This window comes from Nestor notabilis, unplaced genomic scaffold, assembly GCF_000696875.1.
Source record: "Nestor notabilis isolate BGI_N333 unplaced genomic scaffold, ASM69687v1 scaffold14199, whole genome shotgun sequence".
NCBI classification, from domain to species: Eukaryota; Metazoa; Chordata; class Aves; order Psittaciformes; family Psittacidae; genus Nestor; species Nestor notabilis.
The window spans coordinates 13,092-40,878 of NW_009942528.1; the positions used below are offsets into that span (position 1 = coordinate 13,092).

The 27,787-nt window shown below is 50.7% G+C and overlaps 1 protein-coding gene across 1 annotated transcript in view; it reads left to right on the forward strand.

The window, feature by feature from the left end:
• Positions 1–3,531: 3,531 nt before the first annotated feature.
• LOC104411111 (protocadherin-9-like) overlaps positions 3,532–27,787 on the forward strand; it is a gene marked incomplete at its 5' end in the record, with an annotated part of 25,022 nt that continues 766 nt past the window's right edge. The window contains one exon of the mRNA XM_010021454.1: positions 3,532–3,751. Within this exon, the coding sequence (XP_010019756.1) occupies positions 3,532–3,751 (220 nt within the window). The remainder of the gene's footprint in view (positions 3,752–27,787) is intronic.

Sequence of the window (27,787 nt, forward strand, 5' to 3'; positions counted from 1 at the left end):
AGGCAGCCCTGGTGAGATGGCACCAGCAGTTCTGCAGGGATCGCCACTGAGGAGGAATGGGGAAGAAGTGGGGCAAGTAAAGATGAGGGCCACAATGCTGATTTGCTGGCTTGCAGATGGAGACATAAGGAACTGGGTTGTTTAACTTCTCCAAAAGAAGATTGAGGCGTGCCTTGATCGCACTGTACAAGCAACTTCTTGTGTAGGAAATGCTGCGTGCTGAAAGGCTCTTTAACCTCACAGGGAAAGGTCAATCAAAACCCAATTGCTGTAAGTCAGTGCCAGGCAAATTGATTCAGTGTCTTTCTGTGACTCCAAAGCAAGGCTCTCTGGCTAGAGAGCTTCAGCCAGGCACAAGCTACCAGGGCTGTGCAGAGTACAGGGAGGGCAATAACCCCCATCAATGCTGTGCAGGGTTGGAGGGGAGCGGGGTTGAGTGTGGATTGCCTTTGCCATGCAGTGAGAAGAGCCCGTTTGAGGGCTGCCAGGCAGGATCTGACATTTAAAGGAGGTGTTTTTTAGGTATGCTATTTGGAAGGGGACCCCTCAGGGGAGGGATAGTAACTGTCACAGGCTGGGTTTCTGAGGCTGTTTGTTTGTGTTATTGCAGGCACCCCAAGGAGTCCTGGCTGCTTGTCTGGGGTTTTACAAGCACAGAGAGAAAGCAAAAGCATTGAGATGTGTAGATGTGGCATTTATAGGGACATGGTTTAGTGGTGGACTTGGCAGGGTTGGGGTTGCAGTTGGACTTGATGATCTTAAAGGTCTTTTCCAACCTAAATGATTCTGTGATTTGATAAGCCCCAGTGATGGAGGAAAGCAGTCTCAGCCAGGCAGTCAGCGTGCAGGAAGAAGCAGTGTGACAGCATTGCCTGGCATGGTGACATTGAGGAAGAAATCCTTTACAATGAGGGTGGTAAACCACAGGTTTCCAGGTGGATGCCCCACCCCTGGAGACATTCAAGACGAGGCTGGATGTCCTTCTGGGCAACCTGATCTAGTTGAAGATGTCCCTGCTCATTGCAGAAGGGTTAGAATTAGATGGGCTTTCAAGGTGCCTTCCAACCCAAACTATTCTATGATTCTGTGTTGGGTAGTGAGGTCTGTGCATTGAAGGCTTTTGCAAGGCTTTCCACAGCTGCAGAGCCTACAGAGGAAGGATGTCCTCAGGAGGGTCATCTGCATGCAGATCTGCAGTGGGCAGGACTGCCCTGACCTGATGTCCTCCAGAGCTGTACACACAGACCTCCTGGGAGGTGCTTGCCTATCCCTTTGTGAAGATAGCATTTCTGCTTTGACAACCTATTGGCAATCTAAGCTAAACCTACCACTGTATTTTCTTCTTTAGCAGCTAACCTTAGTCTTTGCTGCTGCAAGTGAAGGCCATTCCTTCCTGTCTGCCCGTGGCCAAAAGCAGCAGCTTTCTCTTTGCAGAAGGCTTTTATGATTATGAGCTTCAAGAGTGCTGTGTCTTTGCCACCCTTAGCTCTCTCCTCCCCAGACCATGTTCCTCAGTCTTGTTACTATTACTTGTTTCTATTCCCCTGGTGCACATGTTCTCAAAAGCAGTGCCCAGCCTGGACACAGCTGTACCTCTGCAGCCCTGCTTGAGCCCTGCAGAGCAGACACATCCCTGCGTGACTCCAAGACAAAAGATCCTGTTTGCACATCCCAATGTAGATGCATTTGTTGGTGTGAGATTGACACGTTGACGGATCATCAACCCAGGATCTGTGGTAACCCCCAGTTCCTCAGCCAGCCCGCTGCTTGTACGGTGTGCAGATGTGACAGATCTATTCCACATCTGCCAGCCAAGCAGTTAATGAAAGTATGGGCTGGAGGGACTCAGGGCACAACCCGAAGAGTTTCATTTGATGCATCGTCCCAGCTGAAAGGCCTGTCTGCAGTAATTACTTTCTGACTCCAACTTTCTGAATGCCTCCCATCCACCCTGCAGTGAATTGTACTATATTACCCAAGCACAGAAGTACTATGCTGCACCTACACTTGTTTTCCCTGCATTACTTAGGAGAACATCGTCTAAAACAGTGTCAAAAAACTTCCTAAAGTCAAGACATAACATTTACTGCTCCTCCATCCATGAGGCCTGATGTCTTTTCAAAGGGAGAAGTTCAATGGCTTGACATGTTTGTTTGTGACAAACCTACAGTGGCTGTTACTCATTTTCTTGTTATCTTGTAGGTACTTACAAAGAGTTCTTTTATCTGTTTCAGTATTTTTCCAGGAACTGAAATTAAGCTAACTGCTTTGTAATTCTCCAGCTCTTCTTTTTTCTCCTCTTTAAAGACAGGTGCTATTTTAGATCACTTCCAGGCTTCTGGAAGCTCCCTGATTCTCTACAAATTCTTTTTAAAAAGTATAAAAGGCAAAAAAAAAAAAAAAAAAAAGCCAAAAAAAGCCGTAACACCTCTGAAGTGACTTAAATCAGGTCTCTAAGCATCTGGGGTGAATTTAATCAGGTCCAACCAACCTAAAAAGCAGCTAGCTCATCTAAATGCTCCATGTGTGTTCCTTCCCTCCGTTAGGCTCAATTCCTTTCCTTTCCTTGTTGGTGGTACCTGTGTGGGATGCCTGATTGCCACTCAGTTGTAGTAAAGACATCAGCCTAATTGGTGTGTTGGTTCCTGTCTATCCTGATCGCCTTCAGATCCCCATCAAATCACTCCTTTCTTGGGCTCTCTCCTGTGTTTATGGGCGATTTTGTGTCTTTTCTCTCTCTCTTAGTGTTTGTTTTTCATTCTCTGCACGCCTCATCCTGCTCTTGCCCTATGAACTCGTGCTACCCCTTCCACTCCTCAGTAATCACCACAAAGAAGGATTTTATGGAAGGGTTTGGAGGAGGATAATGGTGTAGCTTACTGGCTGCTTGCAGGGAGCTCCTCCCAAGCATGAGGCAACGCTTGGGAGAGAAAGTGTAAAGCAGGGTCATTGAAATGTTTAACAAGCAGACAAAAGAAGTGGTGATGACCCTTGATGGAGAATCTCTTGGGATGAGAGATAGTGTCAGGTCAGAGGCTGGAAGGTGCAGGATGGCACCACCGTGGCTCTGTGCTGGGCAATGATCCCATCAGAGAGGCTTTTAGGTGGGCTCAGCGGGTGGGTCTCTGAGGGCCCCTGGGGTGCATGTAGTCTGGAGACCCCAGAGGAAGGGTAGGGTGGGTGCTAATGATTCAGGATGCTGTGCTAATGGGGCACCTTACAGGAGCTTATCCATGGTGGGATAGGGCATCTGCCCAGGATTGTCTCTAGGTGGAAGAGGAGGCTGGAGCAGGAGCTGCTGGATCAGGGGAGTGCAGGGACCGTGCAAGGTGTGCTCCCTACATGGGCTGGCGTCTGATGGGGTGCTCCTGCCTGGGGTGGAGCCCCACGCATGTGGCTGTGTGGGGCTGGTGATGGACCCTGCTGGTGTTGGGAGCACTGGACAGGAGCACTCTGCCTCATCGAACCTGGCCCTCCTCTTTGCCTTCATCTGCTGGATGGGTGATACAACAGCTTTTCTTTCTCTCCCAGTTACCTCATCGCCGAGTGACGTTCTCTGCAGCCAGCCAGGCTCAGGACCTGCAGGATCCCTCCCAGCACAGCTACTACGACAGCGGGCTGGAGGAGTCAGAGACCCCGAGCAGCAAATCATCGTCAGGGCCCCGCATTGGGCCGCTGGCCTTGCCTGAGGACCACTACGAGCGCACCACGCCCGATGGCAGCATCGGGGAGATGGAGCACCCCGAGAATGGTATGTGCTTGCCGCACGCGTGCCTGCCCCATCCCAGGGACCCTGCGCCAGGGCTCTCCATCCCCAGTGCTGCACCTCCCCTGGTGCGGGTGGGATGGGGCGAGGAGCTCGGATGGGACAGGCTTGCCATGTGGGACTGGGAGACTGGAGAAGAGGTGAGGCTCAAAACAAGAGAGCAGCAAGGACAGGGTGAGGAGAGGAGAGGCGGGTGAGGGAGAGGAGGCCTGGGGGGGGCAAGGAGATGTGGGAGTGGGAAGATGAGGAGGAAGGTGGGTTTGGCAAGAGGCAGAGGGGTTTGGAATGGTGTAGACAGGGGGCCCAATAGGATGGTCCGAGGTGGCAGCACAAGAAGCATGTGGAGGGGGTTGTAGCCCAGCTGATGGTGAGCTTGTGTGCCACAGTCAGATGGTCCCATGGGTGCCCCCATGGCAGGGCAGGGGTGGTCGGGGTGTGATGCAGCTCTCCGTGCTGTGGTGGGTGCTAGAGCTGTGGAGTTTCCTGGGGAACAGAGTGGGACATCTTAGTGGCACAGGCTGGGGTGAGGAGTTACATGGAGCGGAGGATCAGGGAGTGTGGTGGTGGCAAACCTGAGAGCAGTGTCCTGACTTCATTGGGACCTCCTGCTCGGCGCCACCTTCACCTGAGGACCCCACCAGGGGTGTCTGCAGCCTCACCGTGGGAGAGCTGGCTTCCCCCTGCCCTGGCACAGCTTCAACCCCAGTTCTGCTCCTCGTGCTGCCTCTGTGCTGCCTGCCTGACTACCCCCAATGAGCCCACTCCCCAAGCTATCTTCTCTGGCCAGCTTAAGTTGCTTCCTTGGATTTGGCTCTGGCTGTGCACATAACATCTACTTTCCTTTACCTGCTGCCTTCTGTGCTCTTGTACCAAGGGGAGGTTGCAGTGGGGCTGGCAAGTTCAGAGAAACCTCTGATAGGGAAAAAGAGGACATGCAGAGTGTTCTCCTGAAGTTTCCTCCTACTTCTGGGAGCATCCTTGACTTTGGGACAGATCTGTATGTGGTGTGAAAAGGACTGAGAGTGTGTCTGGGGAGCTGAAAACCTGCTGGGTCTCCCTGTCAAGGAATACATGGGGCCTAGGGTAATCTGTTGTCTTGAAGGTCTAGCGGAATGTCTCTTCCTTCTTCCAGGTTAGTTCCTGGAGTAACACTGGAGTTTGCTATGCTACAACCATTGAAGCAAGGCATGGTGGTGCCAGGTCTGGCAGGGTTCTCAAATCCGTATTGCTCTTGCAATATGAAGCATCCTCCTGTCTAGGAGTGTCGTGCACATCACTTTCTTCCCAAAAGTACCAGCCAGTCAACTGGGAAGAGCAGTATGAAGAGGTTCCTGGAGTCCTGGCACAGGACAACAGTAATGGACTTCCCAAGTGCCCTAGAGTACCAGCACGTACCTGCAAGGGGGGCTTGAAGGGCATGTGGGCAAGGAGATGCCACATGGCTGTGCTGAAGGATATAGAGGGGCAGTGGTGACAATGGACCTGGAAGAGGAAAGTTTGAGCCCCTAAAGGTGACAGGCAACTCAGAGATGACGAGGGAGGAGCAGGGCTAAAAGTAGAAAGAGGAGAAGCCAGGGTGGACGGGGTTTGGAGCAACCTGCTCTAGTGGAAGGTGTCCCTGCCCATGGCAGTGGTTGGAACTGGATGAGCTTTCTCCCTTCAACCCAAACCATTCCCTGATTCTATGAGAGAGAACAGGACCTGGAAGATCTGTGGCAGGAGATGGAGGGCAGAGAGGGCTGCCCGTAGTGCTTAGAATGTTCACTGTCTGCCCATTGGAGATGAGCAGACCCAAGGAAAGCTGGGGGACACTGCCTGGAGCAGGGGCTCTTGGCAATGGAGAACCCAGGCATGGTTTCCTGCCCACAGCATCACAAAACCCAACCTGCCCTATAAATTAGGCAGCTCCCTCTATTTGCACATGACATCCTGTGTATGTTCACACCCAGGAGGACAGAAAACACCACACACCCATCCACGAATAAATCCACATGTGATACAGTGTGTGCAGGGGCTCCCAGGGGATGACTGTAACCCCGTCCTGCTCTCCATCCCCCAGCCTGTCCTGGCTCAGCTCCCTTCACATGGCAGTGTTAGGAAGTCAGGCTCCAGTGCCTCCAGCAGCCATTCTGACCTGTATAAACCAGGATCAGTGCAGAGGCCATAGCAGGCCAAGGCTCTGGGGAATCCACCAGCATTAACCCTAGTTGGTCCTGGTGCCCTGCAGATAATCTGGCAAAGGCAGTTCAACGAACCTTAAGGGCTGGGGTCAGCATCGTGATCCATTAAGTAGGCACCAGGCCAGGTGATTTGGAGATTAGGAGGTACTGGTCATGTTAGATCTGTTCATCAGAGTAGGTTTCTCCTGGGCTGCCTGCCCGAGATGTGGAACATCAGACATCTCCCTGGTGCAAAGAAGACATCTCCCCCTTGTTTGTCCAGAGAAGGGTCATGTGTTGCTTCCTGCAAAGAGTCCCCAGTGATATGGGACCATCATGACCTTTTAGGGGACTGTCTCACCATGCCCTTGTCTGGGCTTCTGAAGCAGCACCAGCCCCTCAAAGAGATCAGATAGTGGGTTTTGTGAATCTGGGAAGACTAAACCATCTTTGACCTTATATTAAACTGAAGAGATGTGTTGGATCCCACACACCCAATCTCGCGGCACGAGCGCAAGACTGACACGACTGTGCATTTTCTAGGCTTTCATCTAGTTATAAATATCCAACATAACAGGGCTTCCATTGCTTTCTCCCTGAGATTATCCCTGCAGCCGAACCAATCTGATAAGCAAGTATGCAAGGCTATTTATAGCTCTTCAACTGGAAGACAGATCCATGCCTTTTCTTTGTAGATGGTTCTTCACTTGATTAACACACATATCAGTGTCCTCCTTTTTTGGACACTTTTGACTGTGCAGACTGCAGTAAAACGCTGTATTGCAGGGGCTGAGCCAGGTCCTTTTCAGGAGGAATTATGATGTTTCTGATGAAGACTTCTCCAGTATCTTGGCACTGATGTGCCAGCTCCTCACTCGTCCCAGGCATTTGTCATCCCTGGTATTTTACCTAGCTGCCCACTGTTTCCTCCCCAACATTTTGCCGTGCTGTTACCCGCTTCTGTGGGGTACACTGAGCTGGGAACTGAGCTTAGTCTCCCACTTGGCCACCCTTTGCTTTCGCTAAAGACATCTGCTCCCCCTGTATCACAGATTTGCTTTAGTTGGAAGGAGCCTGGGAGTGATTCTGCTCTGCAGAGGATCTGCCCTGCCATAATGCATGCAGAGCTTGGATGATGAAAGTGCCAGTCTCCCTCCACTGACGATGGAGAGAATTTAGGAAGATTACAGGGCCAAATATGTGCAATTTAGGAACCATTACATCAAGGCTGTTTCACTCTGTCCCTGTGTGGTACAGAGGTACCTGATGATGTATCGCATGAAATATTTCTGAATTCAGCCCACAGAACAGGGCCAAATGTTTAAACTGCTTTATCTCCATTATTTAAAGTGGGCACCCCATGCCATTTTTAATGCATGCCATCACAATCCTGCACTGAATATGTAATTAACAATCATCTCCTGAGCTTTCACGATGCACTTAGTGCAGTAGTATCTGTACTTCACAGATGTTAATGAGTTTATCCTCGCAGCTCCCCTTCCAGGGAAGAGATTCCACCCTAGGTGGGGAATGAAACAGAAAATCATAATCTACATTTCTAAGCTGTCTGCTAGCATTGGGTGACCCCCGGATGAGGGCCTGCAGCATCCCCGTGCTCCCGAGCCATGAGGCAGGTCTCCAACTGCTCTAGATGGCAAAGCCAAGGCTGCATCAGCTGCCTCTGGCATACGAGGCATGAGCAGTATGGCTTTGGGACTCTGTGGCAGAGCTAGATGTAAAACCCTCTCGCCTGGTTCATAGCCATAGGCTTTTCTGTCAAGACCAGTCTTTTTCTGATGGTTTCCTACCTCCTTTGTACACCTCAGCACAGCTTGAGCAAAGGTATTGAGATACCATTGCCAGGGTTTGACTGCTGGACTTCATTAAACCCTCTCAGTCCAGATTGTTGTTTGTTTCAAGAAAGATTGGTAGATTGATGTAAAGCCAGAAGGAGCAGCTTGTCTAACCCCTGTGTGACACAAGCCATAATATTCCATCCTGTGATTTCTTCATCTCACCATGGCTGAGTGGGAGCACTTTTTTGGGAAGGTCCCATTTTGATGGCAAATGGTGGCAAGTGATCCTTTCCAGTGGCACTTCCTCTCTGCCCCCAGTTTCAGAAGCCTACACATGAATTCTGCTTAAGCTGCTCTAGCTCCCATTTTATTCTATTGAATCCTACAACATTAGGAGACACCTCACTTGATGCGTACTTGCAGATCACATGTGAGCAAGTCAACATTTAAAGTTCTCTTTGATACGCTCAAAAACTGAGTCAAGTCCCTTACTGTGAGCAGAGCCAAGGCAAGATATTTTGGCAGCTGATCTCTCTTCCTTCCCTCCCACCTTTTCCTGCACTCCTCCCAGCCATTGCCATCTGCTCATGACGCCACCACAGACCTGCAGCCCCATTCCTGGGCAGCAGCAACATCTGGCACGTCTTGGATGTGTGTCCTGCTTTTTGGCAACCCTTGCAAAGGCAGCCTGGGGAGATATTTTCCTCCTGCTCCCCTTTGCTACGCTTCTGATTATAGTTCAAATCTTCCCTTCCTTCATATCGTTTTTTCACTGCGTGATGGCCAATTTGCCAACAACCTTTCAGCGGTGCGGATGTGTCCAGATGATAGCCCACAGCTCTCAGCAGCACTCAGTGGCATCCGTAGCAGCACCAGGCACAGAGATAATGTGACTGCTAGTGCTCATTTCGTAGCCTCACAACAGGCATGTGTGTCCATCACATGCAAACAGAGCTGCTGCTGCCTAGCACGGCACTGTGTGCGCCCCCTGCAATATCACAGCACCTTGAGAAGGTGGGTGGCTCAGAAGAGGAGTCCCAAGCCAACGGTCCCTTCCCACTGCTCATGGTGATGGGATGGATTTGTAGCACTGGGCAGCCACTACCTCCTGTCTTCTGCTTCATGTCAGTCCAGTCATGAGCTTCTTTTTAAGGTTCTCACTGCTGTTGTTGTTCAGTTCCTTCCAGCCAGCAGATGGGACCAAAAAAAATGACTGTCTCTCTCCTTCTCTGGCAGAGTGAAGTCTCTGGATCTTAAAACCTATTCTTTTTTCTGCATTATCTGTAAATGTCCCTTTTGTCTTGCAGAAAGTGTTCCAGGCACATGTTCAGTCTGCAGATTTGTTTTCAAACATACCCTGCAGCACTTTTGCTTTGTTGCAGAGCACTGAGGAATGCTTTTGACTGGGTTTCTGTCTGGGCTGTGGGATTCAAGCAAGCTCTGTGCTGTGTCCTGGTTAAATGCTGTGAGCCCAGATAGGTTTTCTGGTACATGGCTCTTAACGAAAGATCTCACACCTTTTAGGAGAACACTGAGGGTATGGCAGAGGGTAAGACAAATAGTGCTGTCTGTGGAACAAAGAAAGATGGTCTCTGGCTGGCACTGTGTCCCCTTTCTGACTGAGAACCAGCAGGTCACACATCTAAGGGCTGTTGGCTTGGGTCTGACTGGTGCTTGGATTCCTCTCTAGCTGAAACACTGGGATTCTTTTTAACTGATCCTTTTTAACAGTGGCTGTTGACATCAGGGCTGGAATTACTTATTGTAAAGTTTTGTCTTTACTAGTAGTTTCCGAGTCCTGCCCTTGTTCAGGATACATATCCTGCCTGTGACCATCTCCTGCATCTTGTCTGCATCTGCAAGTTACATCTGGGTTCCTCAGTGATCTTCAGCTCTGCAGGCATCTGCATTTCTTCATAAGAAATTGTGAGCTTCTTTTCTTTCTTCACTTAATGTTGGTTCGTCCCCAAAGACAGCTTCTGATTCTCCTAAGCACTCTTGGAGAGAGATGTGGGGAAAGATTTTCATCGGGAGAGGCAACATCCAACAGATTGCAAATGGTCATGGATTACACCATCGCGATTTCAACACGCCGTTTCTGTTGAGCTGTGACTGCAAACTTGTTCTCACCCTCATTCTCTTCTTTTCCATGTTTTCCAGCACCCGTACCTGGGTAAACTCTCTGTTACGACAGAGCCATTGGGTCAGAGCAGTTGTGGGATGCCACGTCAGCCAGGTCACCTTCCTCACCTTAGTTGCACTGAGGAGCCCAGAGTAAACAGGGTACAGCTGGTTTCTGTTCCCCAGACTGAATACCAACCTCATTGCTACTAGCTACAGAGAATGCCTTTAATCCTCTCAAGACCTTCTAAGAAGGATGCTACTTGCTTCAGACATTGTCCAAAATAGCTTTAATAATTTATTTGACAATGTCTTTCGTGTGTCACAGGATTATGCGGTAGTGCACGTGTAAGATTGTCCTCAGGTTCTCCAAAGAGCATTGTCAGATCCTGGACATCTCTGGAGGAGCTCTTTGAAGGAACCAAGTTTCCCTGTTGAGTTCTGATTACTTTTTTCACCCTTTCTGTCCCTGAACTGTGGTCACATTATGTGATTACGGAAAATCTAGGCAGCACAGCAGTTCTCAGTCAGTGCCTGAGAGACAAAAAGCTTCATATTTCAGTAGGAAGGTGCCTTCTTTTATAGAATATATACATCCCTGTGGCTGTATGTGTGCCTCCTGCATTTGAGATGGGAGGTTTTGAGTTTTCCACTATTCCTTGTGATCCCAGGCTGGGCTGTGACATCTTCCATTCCCTCTTGCTGTCTGTGGCAAGATGACGGAAATTAGTGAATGTCGTCTCCCTTCTTCTGTGTCCTTCACATTCTCCCTGCGCTGAACATACCAGATGGAGAAAATCCTGACATTATTCTTCATCTTTATTCTTTCTTCCATTTATATGAGTGCACATCTCAGGGAGGTGACCCTGCTCTAAACTTTCTGATTTAATGCATGATACTGCAGAGACCTCAGGCTTGGAGAATGTGCTGAAAGCCAGCCCAAAACCCACCTTGCTTTTTGGAGCCATGTTTCCCTGTTCACTAGGCTTGGTCAGCTCCACAGCAAACTCTGAGTCTTTCCATATAGGAACCAACTGCAAACAGATGGGAGCATGTTATTTTTATCTAAGAACTATAAATGAGTTTATGCAGGGAAGACAACTTCTATTGTCCGAGGAAAAGAAGGATTTCCCAGTTTTCCAGAGCAGGGAGACCAAGCAGTGCCATGTACATTCTCCAGTCCAGGGCGGGAACATTTTCCACCACCATTCCATCTCAGCAGACTTGGGGCTGGGTTGTAGCATTAACCTGGCAGAACACACACTCCAGCAGCCCTGGTGATGTTGAAACAGGGAACCCTTCACCTTCACAAGGTGGCTGCAAGGTGAGATACAGTTTACTGCCACTCAGCCTACACAGGATGAGGGTTTTCTCTTTTGCCTGGCAGTGGTTGCAAATGCCCATGCAAATGTTCATTCTTATCCAGACCAAATCTAAACACCCCTTCTATTACAAAGTCTGTTTTCCAAAGAGTGGTTTATGTCATCCTCAAACTATTCATGGGTTCAACTCAAGTTTGCTAAAGTGTGTTACAGGAAGAAGCTTTCAGAATTAGGTCTGCAACAGGAACGAGAGGGTGGGTCCCTTTTTCATTTATACCCTGTTGCTCTCCAGGGAGGACATTTCATCAGAATGAGGGGTTGAATGAAGCTCCCTCAGACTCTTCTGTTGTGTTTGGTTTTGTATAGAAATGTTTTCTATATCATTTTAAAATCTGCATTTAAACAGGGCTTTGAACCTAGTGTCCTGCCCTTGGACAGATTCTCCGGAGCAACTGCATGTGTGACATAGAACCATAGAATCAAGGAATGGTTTGGGTCGGGAAGGACCTTAACGCTCATCCAGTTCCAACCCCTTGCCATGGGCAGTGACAGCTTCCACTAGAGCAGGTTGCTCCAAGTCCCCGTGTCCAACCTGGCCTTGAACACTGCCAGGGATGGGGCAGCCACAGCTTCCTCGAGCAGCCGGTATGTCTCACTGGAACAGGACATCCATGAGGGAGAGCCAGCAGCTGAATTATGAGCATTTCTGTTGATGAACCAGTTAACCACAGCCAGCACCCTGTGTATTTTGTTAGCAAGAGTGCCAGAATAGGCAGCTCCCCTCCGCTGTGTCCTGGTTTGCTCATCTCTGTCCCTGTGCCATGTGCCCTGTTGAGCCAGCACAGCAGTTTGGCTGCATGGTGAACTGGACTGGGGAGCTGATCAGGCTGAAGTTTTGCTGGATCACTCTTTTTTTTTTGTTATATTACTCTCAAGTCAGAGCAATTTTCCTAACCTGTGGCTCCACAGAGAGCTGAACTTGCAGAAAGCAGAAGGGCACCAAACAGCCAGGTGAGGTTTAGAATACATCTAAACCAGAAACAGTGACTAAGTGTAAAAGCAACAGACAACTAGGATCTCTCAGCAGCCCCAGACTATTTGTTGTTTTCAAAGACCTGCTTCCTTAGAAAGCTCCTTTTGAAGTAATTTGACATGCCATTTCCAGCTCCTGTGTGATCTAAGTCAATTATTTTGCCTTTATCTGCCTCTGAATGCTCCTGAATGTCTCTATAAACCTTCCTGCTTGGCAGTACCTCTTCCCATGTAAAGGGACCTGCATTAGTGTGGGATTTAAACTTAATGCTAGAGAAGCTTATGAAGTCACCCATTTGAGCTTCTCGAGGACTCCACACTGCATTTTCTTTCTCATAGAAATAGCATGTGCCTCAGTTTGAAGGATTGGTCAGGTGTAGATCCCTCAGGTGGAAAATCCCTCTCGTAGGCATGAAAGAGACGATAAGGGATTCATTCCTGTCCTCAGTGAAATCAATGTGAGGTCAAATGTCAATCTCAGTTGTTCACTCTTCCCCAGGATTTCATCCTTTGTGCTCTCACTATTAATGAATCTCTCTCTCTGTCTCCTTCCCACAAGCTCTCATCCATCCTGATTTGAAGTCGCCTCCAGTAAGTGCTGTAACGCTAGCTCCTTGCTTTACTTGCTGAGAGGACACTCCATAAATCTAACATTAGTCATGGCATCTGGCGAGAGATACCAAGGATAGGCTGCTTTGACTCAGAGCTTATCTAACCATATCAGCCCCTGCGTCCGCCTTTCAGAGAGCTGAGGTTCCCCTGCAGGAACCAGGGCTCATTTCATGTGAGCTGATGCAACCATGCAGGGCCAGTGCTGACACAATAGCAGTGGAGGGAAGCCACATGGTGGTGAACTGCTTCTTCCCTGGGCAGTGTGGTTGGACCCAGATGATCTCTGTGGGGGGCTTCAGCCTCGCTCCTTGTGGGAAAGGAGGGCTGCACCTCCCTGATGGGAGAATAGGACTGCCCCGGGTCTGATGGATACCGAGTCCTACATGGGTGCTGCTTCTATCGCCATATCACTAAAAACAAGCCAGATCTTATTCTTGGGCTTTGAGGCCAACCACCCCAGCACATCTCATATCTACTTGGCTAAACTCTCAGTCAATGTTGCGCCATCCATCCTGCCAATTGGGAAGGGTTGCTCCACACACAGTGCTCACCCCCAAACTGCACAAGGGCTCGTCTGGTAGAGAGGTCCTCTGATTCAGGCAAAAGCCTTAAAATAAGATGGATGATGAGGACAGTGCTCCTGGTGGGTCTTGGAGATGCTTAGATTTGCACTCAGGACCCTTGCTCCAACATAAGACTGGCATTATCAGGTTTAACTTGTTTCACTTTTGAAATCTTTTAGGGTAAACTGGCGAAAATGCCATGAGTCAGGAATAAATCAGCTCTGGTGGCCCATGTGTCAGAGGACGTGTGCCTCTGGTTTAGTCTATCTGTGTTCATATACCTACTCAGATATTAAAGGTTAAATGTTCTTACAGGGATGGCCATAAACCATCTGTACAAGAAACACTGGGAGAGGCTGGGGAGGGGATCCGGCAGAGAAGAGAAGGGTGGGCACAAATTCATAAACCAAACAGTTCTCAATCCATTGTATGTCTGTGTCTGTTTTAGAACAACCTTGCTTGGAAGGGAAAAACCAAGGAGGCAGCAAGAGAAAGGAGGAAAGGGTTAGGATTTGATCTTTGTTCAGGGATGTGTCAGAACAGCATGTTGTGTTGGTTTATAGCTGGCGAGGAAGGAGGAGATGGAGTAGAGAGTGTAAAATGACAGGGAGTGAGTAGATGTGATATTTGCCTGATGTATTTTGCTGGTAATTAGTATAATGCCAATTAGACATAAGTAATCTTTTTTCTTCTTCTTCGGCTGTATAAGTTATTGCTTGAAAATATGCCAGCTAAAACCAAGATATTAAACTTGGAGTGATATGGAGATCTCTGTTCCTTGAGGATCTCTAGATGAAATTACCCAGACAACAGGGATCTTGACAAAAGCAAGACTTATTATATCTAGAAAGAAAATTAATAAAAGCAAAAGGAATTGTGTATTCTGTGTCTAGCGTCTTGCTGCTTATTAGCCACAGAGGAAGGGGCACCCACAGAGATGCAGATAAATCAGGGAGAGAAGGCAAATATCTTGCCTTTCCTGAAACCAGTGCTGCTTTCATGTTATTGTTCCCCCTATCAGCAGCCATATCCTGAACCCTTCCCATGCTCAGGCAGTTCCCTGCTGCAGGTAAACCCCGTTGGCCACACACATTCTATTTTTCATCTCTAAGCCGTGTTTTCTCTTTGCTAACCCACATCAGAAGACACAAGACTCATGTTGCTTTGCCTTTGGGCCCTCGGGACATAAACCTCCTTAATGATGATTAATGGCTTCCTTCAAAAGGTCAATTGCTGATCCTAGACCTCTCAAATCACAGATCCTTTTGAGCTATCTACCTGTCCAGTTCTGAGCTGCTTTTTCAAACAGGTACACTGCTGTTTTGCTCAGTGCTACACACATCTGTTGCTATGGACTGTGCATAAGGAGCAAACCTGCTATTACCATCCTCTCCCTTTTGACAAATAATCTGTAAAAATTATGCCCTTGGACTGATTCTGGAAGTTTTCAGACATCTCTGCTGCACCATGAAATCAAAACCTTCTTGTGATCATCCTGCTGTTCCCTTGTGCTGTGCTTTGGAGGTGACAGAGCTGGCAAATCCCCTTTGCCAACGCAAGGCGATGATGTATCCCCCTTGTCCTGCCAGGATGTTAGGCAGTAGGTTTGATCCTTGCTCATTCCTTCAAGCATGTTTTATTCATCCTGCGCCTTTAGGACTGCCTCTGGCAGGTCTCCCTCGAGTGGTGCAAACTTTATTGCATCTCACCTCCAGCAGTGTTTAAACTGCAGCACTCAGGGGTAGCTGGGGGTTGATATTCCCTATCGGAAGCGATTATCTTTCTTTTACCCGCTCTCCCACAAGAGCACCTTCCTGCCATCCTAATAACAAACATACGGCAGAGCAGTATTTATCGGGAGCTGGGCTTTTTCCCTGGATCTTCCCAAACAAACCATAACCAGTCTGCCTCATTCCTAAACCTCCCTATTTGCATCAGTCCACTGATATCCTCCTGTCTGCTCTGAGCTCTACCTTTAGCAATCTGCATTTGCATTTTGATACCTCCTATTTTTACTTGAGGAGGTGACTTCTGTCCCGCTGTGGCCATCACCACTGCAGACCCTTTCAATGCCCCAGTGGGGGATTTATGCCAGCAAGGTGGCAAGTGCTTCAATTCAGAAACTTTGACTACCTGGGTTGATTTCTTTGCACATATTGTGGCTGCACCACAGGAGGTTGTGACCAGTGCATAGGCTGCTCCCACCATATGACAGCCACAGAATCCCTCCCTATTTAGTTTCCACTGCAGATTTTCAACCTCTGAGGCTGTGGGTGTTTGAGGCATCAATAATGTGCATGTTCAGCTGGGTTTGTGGCATGTGTCTTCACTGCAGAGAAGTGGGCTGGGTAGTTCAGAGGTTCAGGCTCTTCTGTGTGGGCTCTTCAAGCAGTCAAACACCCTCATTTGCTGTTGGGCAATTCCTCCAGATGTTCATGACCATACCCCTGGTCTGATGCTCACAAAACTGCTGGTTGGATTTCACCTGCATGTGGTTCTCTGTGGCTGGGTGTGGTACCCAGGTCTATGCGTGCCATTTCCTCCTCAAGCCCGAGAGCATCAGTTCTGGATTTAATGCCCATCCGCTGTTCCTTCAAATATCCACCACAAATTCTGGCAAGGATCATGCCTCTTCCTCCTCAGTGTGTGCATCATGGTTGAGCCAGCCAGCATGTTTCCAAAATCAGAACAGACTGCAAAAAAGCTGAAACGACAAGTGAATGTGCTCACTTTACTCTTAAGCAGCCCAGGAAAGATCTGTGGAAAGAAAACAAAGCGTATGCATGCAAATCCATACTGTTATTTCCTCTCCCAGTTTCTTTGGGGTTTGGCTTGACTCTCTTCCAAAGGCTCTTCCTTCCTTGCTCTGCTTCCCTCTGAGTGGTCTCGGTTTCCTTTGTTTCCAGTTCTCCTTGTTGAAGGCAAGCCCTTTTCATAAAGTTGTGATTTCTTTTGTCAGTTAAACACCTATGTGACTTCAAAGGCCTCGAGCAGCACTTTGCTGTGTGGCTACTGGCCCCCCTGCAAGAATAATTTCCCCTGATTCATTGTCCTGCTAGAGAAAGATTATTAAATTGTTGATGGAGCTTAACAATGGTTTTGTTCAAAGGCAGACATGCGTACGCCAGTGCTTTTCTCCTTGACACAAGAGCTTTAATACAAGCTTACAATGAAAGGCAGCCACCAAGGAGCAAACATAGAGTGCTCATAAAACCAGAGCAGTGCTCCTAAGTCCCCCTTGCACATGAATTGGGGCACCTTGTCATGTGCTCCAAGGTTGCATATGTGGCTACAAGCCTGGAGGTGACAAGACTGTTCTTGATAAAAATTAATTTAAACAATAAGTTAAAATATTGTGTATTAGTTCTTGCTCATGATTAGGAAACTGGGAGGCTTGAGGAATAGCAATGATGGGAGGGGACCACCCCTTCCAGGAGCAGTGGAAGGGCTGCACAGTGTTGGCATAAGGCTGAATGGCTCCATTCCTCACTCTTGGAACATGCCATGCACACACATACATCTCGCAAGCAGGCTGCACCTTCCCAGCAGCTTTAGGAACCTGCAATGAGGATCATTATATAGACTGTACAGCCTCAGGCTGCTTGGCATTTGGTATTATACAGCCTTGTTTTTGATTGCTTATCACTTCAGCAGATTTCCAACACTAAGGCTTGAATTTTCCATGCTGAGTTTCCCTCGGGTCGATTCCTTTTTCTTGTGTTCTGAAGTTTTAGCGGGGTATTCCAGCTGTTTCTTGAGAACAAGACATGCTGGCTCAGCCCTGCTAACAAACTGATTATAAGGAGTTCTTTTCAAGACCCATTAGCTTAACCATGCTTTGGAAGAGAGGTGTGGAATTTGGCACGGAAGCTGTCAGCATCAGTTGGGGGTTGCATGCCCCGAAATGCCTGAGTCCCAGCACGCAGCCCTGTGTAGCTGCTCCCACGCACTGTTGTGTGGCCTTCAAACAGCAGCAGCTCTCAGGGTTTATGTATCCCAGCCCTCCCTTGCAGACCTGGTGCTGCAGCTGCTGCTGTTTGATGACATCCCTCCTGCACATGCCCCTTCCCCAGTACACTGGGGTCCCCAGTTCTCTTTGGGGTGCTGAGTTGCTGCATGGCACGGGTTGTTTCTTGCCTGTGGGAGGGCTGAGTGTGGCTTGCTCTGCTGCTGGGGCATGCAGCATGCATGGGGTCTGGTGTCAGGGTGCAACCAAGCGTGCCTTTCTGAGAGAGCTGCTTTGGGGTGGGGAGTCCAGGGTCCTGCTCCTGCTGGCAGATGGAGCTGGGCTGTAGTGCCTCCTATCCTGCCTGTGGTGGGGTCAGCTTACTGTCAGACCTCCAGGCTCACATCCCAGAGGTCCATGTAAGGCTGGGAGGACCCTGCATCCCCACGAAGAGCATCGTGGCTGGCACTGGGGATGAGGCTTAGTCCCTCCCTGCCCGCTCTGACATGGAATCGCAGACTGGTTTGGGTTGAAGGGACCTTAAAGCTCCTCCAGTTCCAAGCCCTGCCATGGGCAGGGGCACATTCCATGAGAGCAGGTTGCTCCAAGCCCCGTCACAAGTTGCTGCCAGCACAAAGGGACTCTGTCTTCTTCTCCCTTTTATTGTCCTTCCTGGGGTATGTTCCCTGCCTTTGTCCTGCTTCTTCCGTGGTGAACGGGCAAAGGCGCCGCCTCAAGCTCCAGTGCGCTCCCTGATGAGCTGCTGCCAGGCAGGGAAGCGCACTGCAGCTTTAATTAAATGATAAGGGCAGAGCCCCGGAAGTGGGGAGATAAGTGCGGGGTGGCTGTGTGCTGCCACACTTGCCCAGGCTCTTTCTAATTGGCTTTGAGGAGCTCTGGAGAGGAAGATTAACCCTTGGAGCGAGGCTGGCTGGAGCCATATGCTGTGGCAGAGCCAGGATGCTGCACCCAGCCCCACGCATGGGGGCTGTGATTCACACCGTGGGGTGTAGGCTGGAGGAGACCTCCCTGTGTGCTCTCCCTCAGCCCCATCTCTGCAAGACAGGGGCTAGGACAGAGAGGATGAAGCCCCTGCTTTACACAGGCTCAGGCACAAAGGTAGAGATCAAGGATTAGCTGCTCAGGTTCCTCCTGTAAGACCGTTTGCTGCTTTAACATGTCCTCTGCCTGGCAGCTTGGGGTGGTTGGGTTGCTGTCCCGAGGCTTTCAGTGCAAGCAGATGGAGTGTCCCCAGCACCTAGAGAGTGTCCCCAGCCTCTGGAACCATGGCGGGACCACAGGGCACAGTCCTGTAGGAGCCATGGGACAGATCTCCAGTCCCCTCCAGAGGCCATTATATGTCTCAGTGATGCACTGAGTGGGGAAGAGGGGTAAGAGGACCACTGTGTTTCAGCAACCCATAATAATATGGACCAGGAGCTCCCCAGGACCTTGTGCCACAAGGGCCATATTGCTGCTGGTCACCCAGACACAGCAGACCCTGGCTGGAGAGTGCATTGCTTCACATTGGAGGGCTGAGCAAGGGCACCTCAGTTATGGGTCGGTGGGTAGCCAGAGCTCTCACTGGCACGGGGATCACTGCTCCTGGTCCTGGTGGCCTGGCGCCTTGTGGTTTCCTCCCTCCCATCATCCAGCAGCATCAGGAGGCTCTGGGCCTTGCAGCCTTGTGTCCCTGGGGAGCCCCTGGCTGGACAGGGGGATGGGTCAGCACCACAGACCCAGCCTGGGACCCCCACTGGGAGGATTCCTGTGCTCAGGAGACAAGGTGGGAACGTGGAAGGAGCAATTGTGTCGGTATTTGGGTAAATACAAGGCATGCATGAGCTGACAGCCCCAGGGGATGGCAGCTGGTGTTCCTCTGCCCATTTACATAACCGTCATCAGCCTTCAGAAAGCACTCAAAAGCCAGCAGAGCCTTGTGCTCCCCTGCCCCTCCGCCTTGGGCAGAGGGGAAAAAGGGAGGCTGCTCTGCTGCCCACCGCTTCTTGTCAAGACCTTTATGCACTCCTGAAGCTGCTACAGGAGTTGTTACTCACCTGGGCTGGATATTGCAGGAGCAGGTAATGAGACTGGGAAGATAGTTTGGTTATTGCGTGACTCCTTGACCTGTCTGGTGGTTATCTGTTGAACAGCTGTTGTCTGTAGGTGTCTTGAGAAGCTTTTCCTTGACCAGAGGATAGTGTTTGGATATTATAGGAACCAGGATTTCATTTCGGAGCTAGGCTTGTTACTGTGTTTTATACAACGTGGGTGAAGACGATCATAGAATCACAGAATCCCAGCCTGGTTTGGGTTGAAAGGACCTTAAAGCTCATCCAGTTCCAACCCCTGCCACGGGCAGGGACACCTTCCACTAGAGCAGGTTGCTCCAAGCCCCTGTGTCCAACCTGGCCTTGAACACTGCCAGGGATGGGGCAGCCACAGCTTCTCTGGGCACCCTGTGCCAGTGCCTCAGCACCCTCACAGGGAAGAGCTTCTGCCCAAGACCTCATCTCAGTCTCCCCTCTGGCAGGTTAAATTGCCCAGTGATGCTCGTTACCTGACTTGGGTTTCAGTTGCTTGAAGTTCTGGCAAACTTGAACTGCAAGGACACAGTTTCTCAGTGGCCATACACCACTTACCAAATATTTTGAAACGTGGCAGTGAAATCTGTCCTGGTATTTCATTTCCAAAAGGAGGTAGGAATGGAAATTGCTGGGTTTTCCCTGCAGAGTAAAGCAATCCCCATCCTCCAGTCCCAGCTTTAGAGCAGTAATTTTCTGTGATCTTTTGACCCATTTGTTGTACCTTCCCCAATTCCTACAGCCTGGGGGTGAAGCAAAACCTTTTCTTCCCAAAAACCCTGGGATATCTCCCAGGTGGTTCTGTTCTCTCCCTTGGAGGTACAAAAGAACCCTGGGGAGCACAGTTTTGTTCTGCATCACGAAGCAGACCTTCCTGAAGTGAATTAAGACTTCATGGACAATCCTAATTTTGGCATTTCCCAACCTTTGAACCCTCTAATTCTATTAAGCTAGTTCTTAACACAATTATTCAGTAATTTAATGTAATAATTCTGCTTTTTATAGCCCAGTAAAGGTTGAAGCCCCACTGTGATGGGGTGGGAGATCATATAAGTGGCACCACACAGCACAAAGTCTGTTATAGGGGGATTGAATTTGTCTCACTGGGTACTGCAGGGGTTGCAGTGAAGCTGGGGGGCAGATGGTGCTTTTGGGTGTCCTGTGGGTGCCATAGTCTATTGCTGAGCCCTGTGTGGTCCATGCAGGAACATGGTCAGTGTCCAAAGCCATCTGTTTAGGTGCTGGGATTACCTCCTATTGCTGTGGTGATGTGGCCATGGGATACCCATGCTTCCCGGCTGCGTGCAGTTTGCAGGGATAATGGGAGTAATAGGTGGTCCCTCCAGCTCCAGCTGTGGCAGGCAAGGGAAGAACATGTCCTGTGGGAGCCAGGGTTCAGACTCCCACTGCTGACAATGGTTTAGTGCTACCTGTGCTGATGATGCTGAGGCTGGCGGGTGATCTGTCCACAGTCATTACATGCCAGTTCTGCTGTGATCCCCTTGGCAGGATCTGGGAAGTCGCTTGCTCCGGAGCTGCAGTTAGTGTGTGCTGTTGTAATATACTCCAGGGGCTGTGGTTTGGTCCGTGCATGCATCTGGGGGCGGACAGGCCATTAACTTTGGAGCAAGCTGTTGGTACTGGTGTTTGGATACTGTTTAGCATGAAGGGATAGATGCTCAGTGCTGTAGGGTCTGTGGGAGACGGCTGTGCACATTATATCTCTTGATTTTTGTGCCTAGGAGAAACCAATCTCTGTGCTGGCAGCAGCCTGAGGATCTTTCTCAGTATTTATTGTAAGAGTGGGTGTTGCTTATTATTGCTCTGAGAGCTTTAGGTGTGGCATTGAACTGCAGTAACCACCTCTATGGGCAGTGTCAGGTCGGTTTCAGATACCAGAAGCCATCTGTCTGTGTGCTGTAGTGGATGGTGTTAAGTTTGGAAAGCCATCTGTCTGGGTGTTGTAGTGCTAGAATTGGTCCCCAAAGCCGTCTGTCTGGGTGTTGTAGTGCTAGGAATGGTCCTGCAAACCGTCTGCCTGGGTGTTGTAGGGATGATGTTAGCTCAGTCTAGGAAAAATAGGGGCTGACGTGGACTGCAGGGAGCTCTCTGCTTGTGCTTTCAGCTTCTGATATTGCTGTACTCATTGATCTCTGGAGCATTGCTGTGGAAACGGGCAGTGGTCCAGCAGCCTTCCCCAAGGCCTGGAAAGTGAAATTGGTGTGGTGCTTGTGCTGCTCTGGAGGTAGAGAGCTCTGGTCACGTCCACATGGGGTGTGGGAGTCAGGGGCCAGAGAGGCGACAGACTGAGGAGCTGCAGGAGAGCTTGCTGCTTCAGTCCTCTGTGTCTGGAGGGTGGGCATTCCCTGCTGGGAATAATACACTGGCCATGTCCACCTCTTCTGGGGGCCTTGAAGGGGAAACCTTGTGTCTGGGCTTTGCAGAGGAGATCATAGCTCCACAGCTACCTACAGCACAGCTCCCCTCTCCCAAATGGCCTTGCAAGGGGAAGCTGTGTTGTGAAGGAGCCACCTAGCTCCTGTATACCAAGGGAAGCTCACGCTGGGCTGGCCAGGTAGAGATGAACTGTTGAGCATCTCTTGCTGCCAACATGGGGGGCTTCTCCAGGCTACTAGGTCAGGCATGCTGCCGCTGGAAGGGAAGAATATGGAGAGGGTTAAGTCAAGGGGTGGGATAGTGCAAGGCAGTGCTGGGAAGCAAAGACATGAAAAATAGAACAGAATAGGATAAAACAGAATACGATAGGGTAGAATGAAATGGAGCAGAATGGAATGGAGTGGAATGGAACAGAATAGAATAGACTAGGCTATGATAGAATATAATCAGGATAGGATAGAAAGGAGTGGAATTAGGATAGGATAGAATGGAATGGAATGGAGTAGAATGGAAAAGAATGGAATAGAATAGCACTTGGGCTGCTGGGATAAGAAACCAGGATGTTGGAGCACACTATCCACATTGTTCTACTGTTGGGGTGTAGTGAAGTGGGAGCAGACCACGAAGCTCTGGCGCCTGGAGGAAGCAGCACCACAGGAGGGTGGTATCTGGAGGGAACAGCACTGTAAAACATGGTACCTGGAGGAAATGGCACCATTAGAACAGCAACGCCTGGAGGGAAGACAGCAGCGGGGAGGAGGCAATACCTGGAGGGAGCAGCAACACAGAACATGGCACCTGGAGGACGTGGCACCATGGGGGACCAGTACCTGGAGGCAGCAGTGCTGTGGGGGAATGGTGCTTCCCAGGAATGGCGCTGCGGGGAATGGCACCTGTAGAGAGCAGCGCCATGGGAGAGTGGCACCTTCGGAACCGCGCCATGGGGCACAGTACGTTCAGAGAACAGCGCTGCAGGGGAATGGTACCTGTAGGTAGTCGCGCTGTAGGGGAGTGGTACCTATAGAGAACAGTCGCATGGGAGAATGGTACCTGTCAGCAGTACCGCGGTAGGGAATGGTGCCTGTGGGGAACAGCGCTGTAGGCAGTAGTACCTGTAGGTGTGAGCACTCCGATGGTACCTGGAGGGAGTGATGGTGCAGGAGAATGGCACCAGTAAGCTATAGTGAAGTAGGGGAATGGTGCCTATGCTCAGGTGCTGTGTGGTGGGAATAGCCATTGGAAAGAGCAGCATTGCAGAGGCTGTTCCCATTGCATAGATACTGAAGGGGCAGGCAGGGAGGGCAGTGCTGCTGGGATGGGAAGTTGTGGGAGGTCACTGTGTAAGGTATGTCCCAAGAGTGGTCTGCAGAGCCCTGAGGGCTCAGTGTGGGAGAAAGGGTGTTTCCAGGTGTCCACACCAAGGCAATGGAGGTGGTAAAGCTGCTTGTACTGGAAACTGCATCGTTCCCTGGCTAAAAGACACCCACTGTGAAGGAAGTACCTTGCACCCCAGCCCTCAGTTTGCAGCCTGGGGCATTGCTCCGCCCCTCTGCCCCCTGACCAGGGCTCCACTGCTTTTGGGCTCTGAACAGGGTTGAAAACAGTGGCCGATGTTCTTCGTGCCACCAGGTAGGGAAGATGACTCTTTCTGATCTAATGCTTCAGGAAAGCATCCTGCTTTGCCTCCTACACTATCATATTCCCCATTTTTCTGTACCACTGAACCTCTCCAGTCACTCCTAGCATGCTGTGCTTCTCTCCTCCCTTCTGGGCTTCTCTGCACCCTCTGCCATGCTCTGCTGTGCTACATCCCTGCAGTCCCACTGTCTTCCCTCCCAGAGCTGCTCCACCATGTCTTCTCACCTGCAAGATCTGGCCTCCTGTGCTGCATCATCCCTGCACACTGCACATACAGTGCTGATGTCTGACACAGAGGGAAGACAGGGAGAACCAAACCAGACTGCGGATGTTGCAGATGGTGGCAAAATAAGCAGTTGAGGTTGGCTCTCAGCCTCTGTTTGAAGCTACCTGGCTTGCAGTGGGTGAGTGAACCTCAGCATATCCACTGCAGGAGATGGAAGTGGCTGCTGAATGAGGCTGCCTGCTTTTGTCTCCTGTCTGACAGTGCACTGTTAAAATCCCCCACTAAGAGCTGCTACTATTACAGGAGCCCTTGCAAGTGGCTGCAACAGGATGTGTCCCTGCCCTGCATGGGTTTATATAGAGAGGAATAATTAGCAGTGGCACCAATATGTGCCTCTTCCCAGAGGAGAGAGCCTGGCACTGTCTCCTTCACAAACTGCAGAGGTGCCCTGAATGTCTGGAGATGAGAACAGCCACACCAGCATCCAGAGCAGGGCCACAGCTTGACAGAGCTCCCCCTCCTCCAGCCAGAACAGGAGCCCAGAGTGCCTCTCCGAATGCACCATGGAGTGAACCCCAAACCTAGCCCCCCTTTCATCTGGAAAACTCAAAGGGATGTGACTTCTACTGCCCCAGATTCATTCCTATGCAATGTGCTGAGGCAGAGAAGCCTGGAGGGGGCTAATGAGGATACCAGAGGAATGCAAAGCTGTAGGAAGCGGGGAGCTAGAAGACTGTGAGGACTGTGAATACCCAACCAATCACACAGCCCTCCTGGCTGTGAAGTAGAGCCTTCTGGCATGGAAATGGCAATAACAGGGTGGGCCGGCCCTCTGAAGGAGGGGGCACAGACATAGCTTTTACTTTGCATGGCCAGGATGCTGTGGAGGAATGAGATGCTGGAGAGGGCATGGCCATCCTCTTCATCACCTGGGAACTTTGTCAGTTCCTGGGGTGGAGGAAGGAACCAAAGTCCCAAATATCCTTTGTAAGGTGAAGTGAGCACCTTGACCCCAAGGTGAGGTTTAGGGTCTGCCTCTTCGCCACACTGCGGGCCATCCAGAATCATTACTTTGTGGGCAAAATTTCCACCCCCAAAGAAGGATTTCTGCTTGCCTGCAGTGGCACAGCAAGTCTCTGAACCACCACCAGCATGTGCTGAGAATTAGGCTGTAGGGCCATGCTTGCTGCTTGCTCCAAATCACAGCTATTCAGGAATGACACCCTGCCCTGTTCCCGGGCTCTTGAAGCAGAGCTGGTTGTGTTCATGGCACATAATATGCTCCTTTAGCAGCAGAACTCTGATGCCAGCATCTCACTGCAAGCAAAGGGACAGCACTGGAAAAGGATGTTAGTGCCAGAAACAGACAATGGGAAAACCAGAATAAAAGACCCTGAACACAGAGTTCCTGCTTGATCCTGTGCTTTCTAAGCTGCCATTGGCACGAGGAAATCACCATAGCTTTGTTCCCTGGAGAGGTAGCTTTTATTTCCGTCCTGCAATTACCCTCCATAGACTCAGCAAAGCACCTTCTGTCAGAGCAAGAACTGACGGCACTCATCTGCTCCCCACCCTGGGAGTGTGCAGACCAAGGCATGACTGGAAGTGGAAATGATTGTGAGCCATGACATTTGTCTAGTAGGAAAGCAGATGAGACAGAGACAGTGGTATTGCCTCTTGAATAGAAGTGAAAGACAGCATAACATGACCTCAAACTGACCACATCAGTGTCCACCATGGCACCCAGTGTCCTGAGAGGAAGACCTGGTGGGTCATCTAAGATGTGAGCTCTAGTCTCTGCTTTGATTTGCACAGAGATGAAAACTGAGCTGTCGTAACTCTGGATTTGTCTCTTGCTTTCTATCTGTAGCAAGGAGAAAGAAATGAGGCACTTTAATAGGAAATAGGACAGTTGGTCTGTGGCCAGCCCTGAGAACAACCCCAAAGCATGCACTGGCAAGCTCTGCTCTCACACTGCCCTGCATGGGCATCTTGTCACCTGTGATGCTTGTGCTGCTTCTGCTGTCCCCTGCACACGCATTCATCTGAGTGTGCCTGTTTGTGTTGCATGAGCACGTTGGTGGCACCAGCTGGGCTGTATCCGTGTGTGTGTGTGCACGTTGCTGTTTGATGCACAGCTCCGGTCCCTCTGCTTAAGATGCCACAAGCCGGGTGGCTTCAAGCTTTGCTTCAGGTTCCCATGTGAGTCCTGCAAGGGCCAGTGGGCTCCAGGGAGGCTAGGGTAAGGCTGGAGAAGCGAGTAAAGGGTCAGCAGTGGCAGCCAAGCAGCCTCAAGGAGGCTGGAGCAGGGCCACAGGACTCAGCGGGTACTAGAGGGATGCTGTGGGCTTGGTGCAAGGTGATGGGGAGGGCTGACAGAGGCTGAAGGGTCCAGGAGGATCCTGAGGGTGGGTGTGGAGGCTGGGGCTGTGCAATGATGTGACCCTCTCGTCCTTTTTCTGCTCCTTATTAGAGTCCCCTGAGCGGAGCAGGCTGTGAAGGGGGTCTGCGCTGAGGTATGTCCTTATGGCTGCTGCCAGGATATCACAGCTTACGTGTGTGCCTGGGGACAGGACACAGGAGGTGGCTCCCAGCATCGGGAGCAGTGTGGGTGCCAGAGCCTCCGCAGGAACCAGGGGCACAAACTGGGCTGCCTCAGCTCCCCGAGGAGCTGAGGACTGGGGTACAGTCACTGGGGCTTGTGTTAGGGCAAGATATGCTCACGCACTGGTTTGTTGCTGAAGTTGCCCCTTCTCCCATGCCCATCTCTCACTTGTGACCCTTGACAACTGTTCCTGGCATTGTGTGGAGCCTTCGCCTGCAGAGACCTTCCTCGCACCCCAGGGTTGCCTGTGTGTGAAAGCTGTGACTGGGGGGCATCTGCACCCCAGGTTGGTGGCAGGAGGGATGTGCTGATGAGGGCAGAGCCCCCAGCATGGTGCGAACGGCTCTGGTTTGCTTCTTCCCAGGGGTGAGGCGTGCCAGTGGGGCTGTTCGTCAGCAGTACAGTGGAGTGAGCTCCTGAGTGGAGATAGAGAGGACTTCTGTGAACCAGAAGGGATGTGAACAAGTCAGAGTAGTCTCAGGCTCATGAGCAGCCCACCCTTTCATCAGCACCAGCCTTGATCTGCCAGTAGCTGCTTATGGGCAGCGATGTGTTCCAGGCAGTGGCAGGAGGCTATGTTGTGTCTCAAGTTGGGGTAGGTGGCAAGGAATGGCTTGTGTCTGGAATGGCTCTTGGAGGGACACACCCCTGCATGGAAACACCAAGTTTCAGCCTCTGAAGACTTGTGACAGGTACTCCCTATGTAAAGGATGCATGGCCAAGGCTTAAGAAGGTCTTACAAGTGTCTGGGGTAGAGGGTGGCTGGTATGTGAGGACACCAGACCTTGAGCTGGTGGTCAGTATCTCAGATATGCCAGGAGCAGGGAGCTATTGATGCCCTCAGATAGATACCTGGCTCCCTCAGGGGCAGGTGCTTGGGCTCTCCTGGGGTAGGGACTCATGAGTATCAGGTATGCGCAGCCTCTCTGGGGGTAGACTGTGGGGTTTGCCCATGTGTGCTTCGCTGTACTCAGGGATTTCAGGCACCGTAGATCAGATGATGTCTGAGGAGTTCTGGCTGGGCTTGGGGCTCCTGCAGAGGGGTGCCTGGGAGGTTTACAGGTGGCCTGGCGTGCCTGATGGAGAGCAGGGCAGGGCTGGCCAACGATGGTGCTCAGCAAGTATGGTTGTACCTCAGGGCAGTGAGGAGCCTGCCTGTGTTTAGAGCAGTTCCCTGTCTCTGTGTGGTGAAGCTGTCAGTGGTGCCCAAAGATGCTGGACCAAGGGAGTTCCTGGAGCCTGGCGGTGCCCACAGCTTGTGGGGTGGCAAGTCTGGTGCCAGCCTGTCTCCTGCTGTGCAAACCCAGGTTGTGGAACCCCTCCTGTGCGATGCTCACCTCCAAAGGGGGTGAGCTCAGTAAGCTCTGACCTGTGCTCTGCCTCTGTTTCTCTGCATGCATCAGCTGCAGGGAGGATGCTTGTCCAGAGGCAACCGAGGCTGTGAGCTTGGACTGGAGGCATCGGCTGCCAGGAGCCTTTGGGTCCCCCCCCCGGCTCTGCTGGTTATCCCTGTGCTCCCT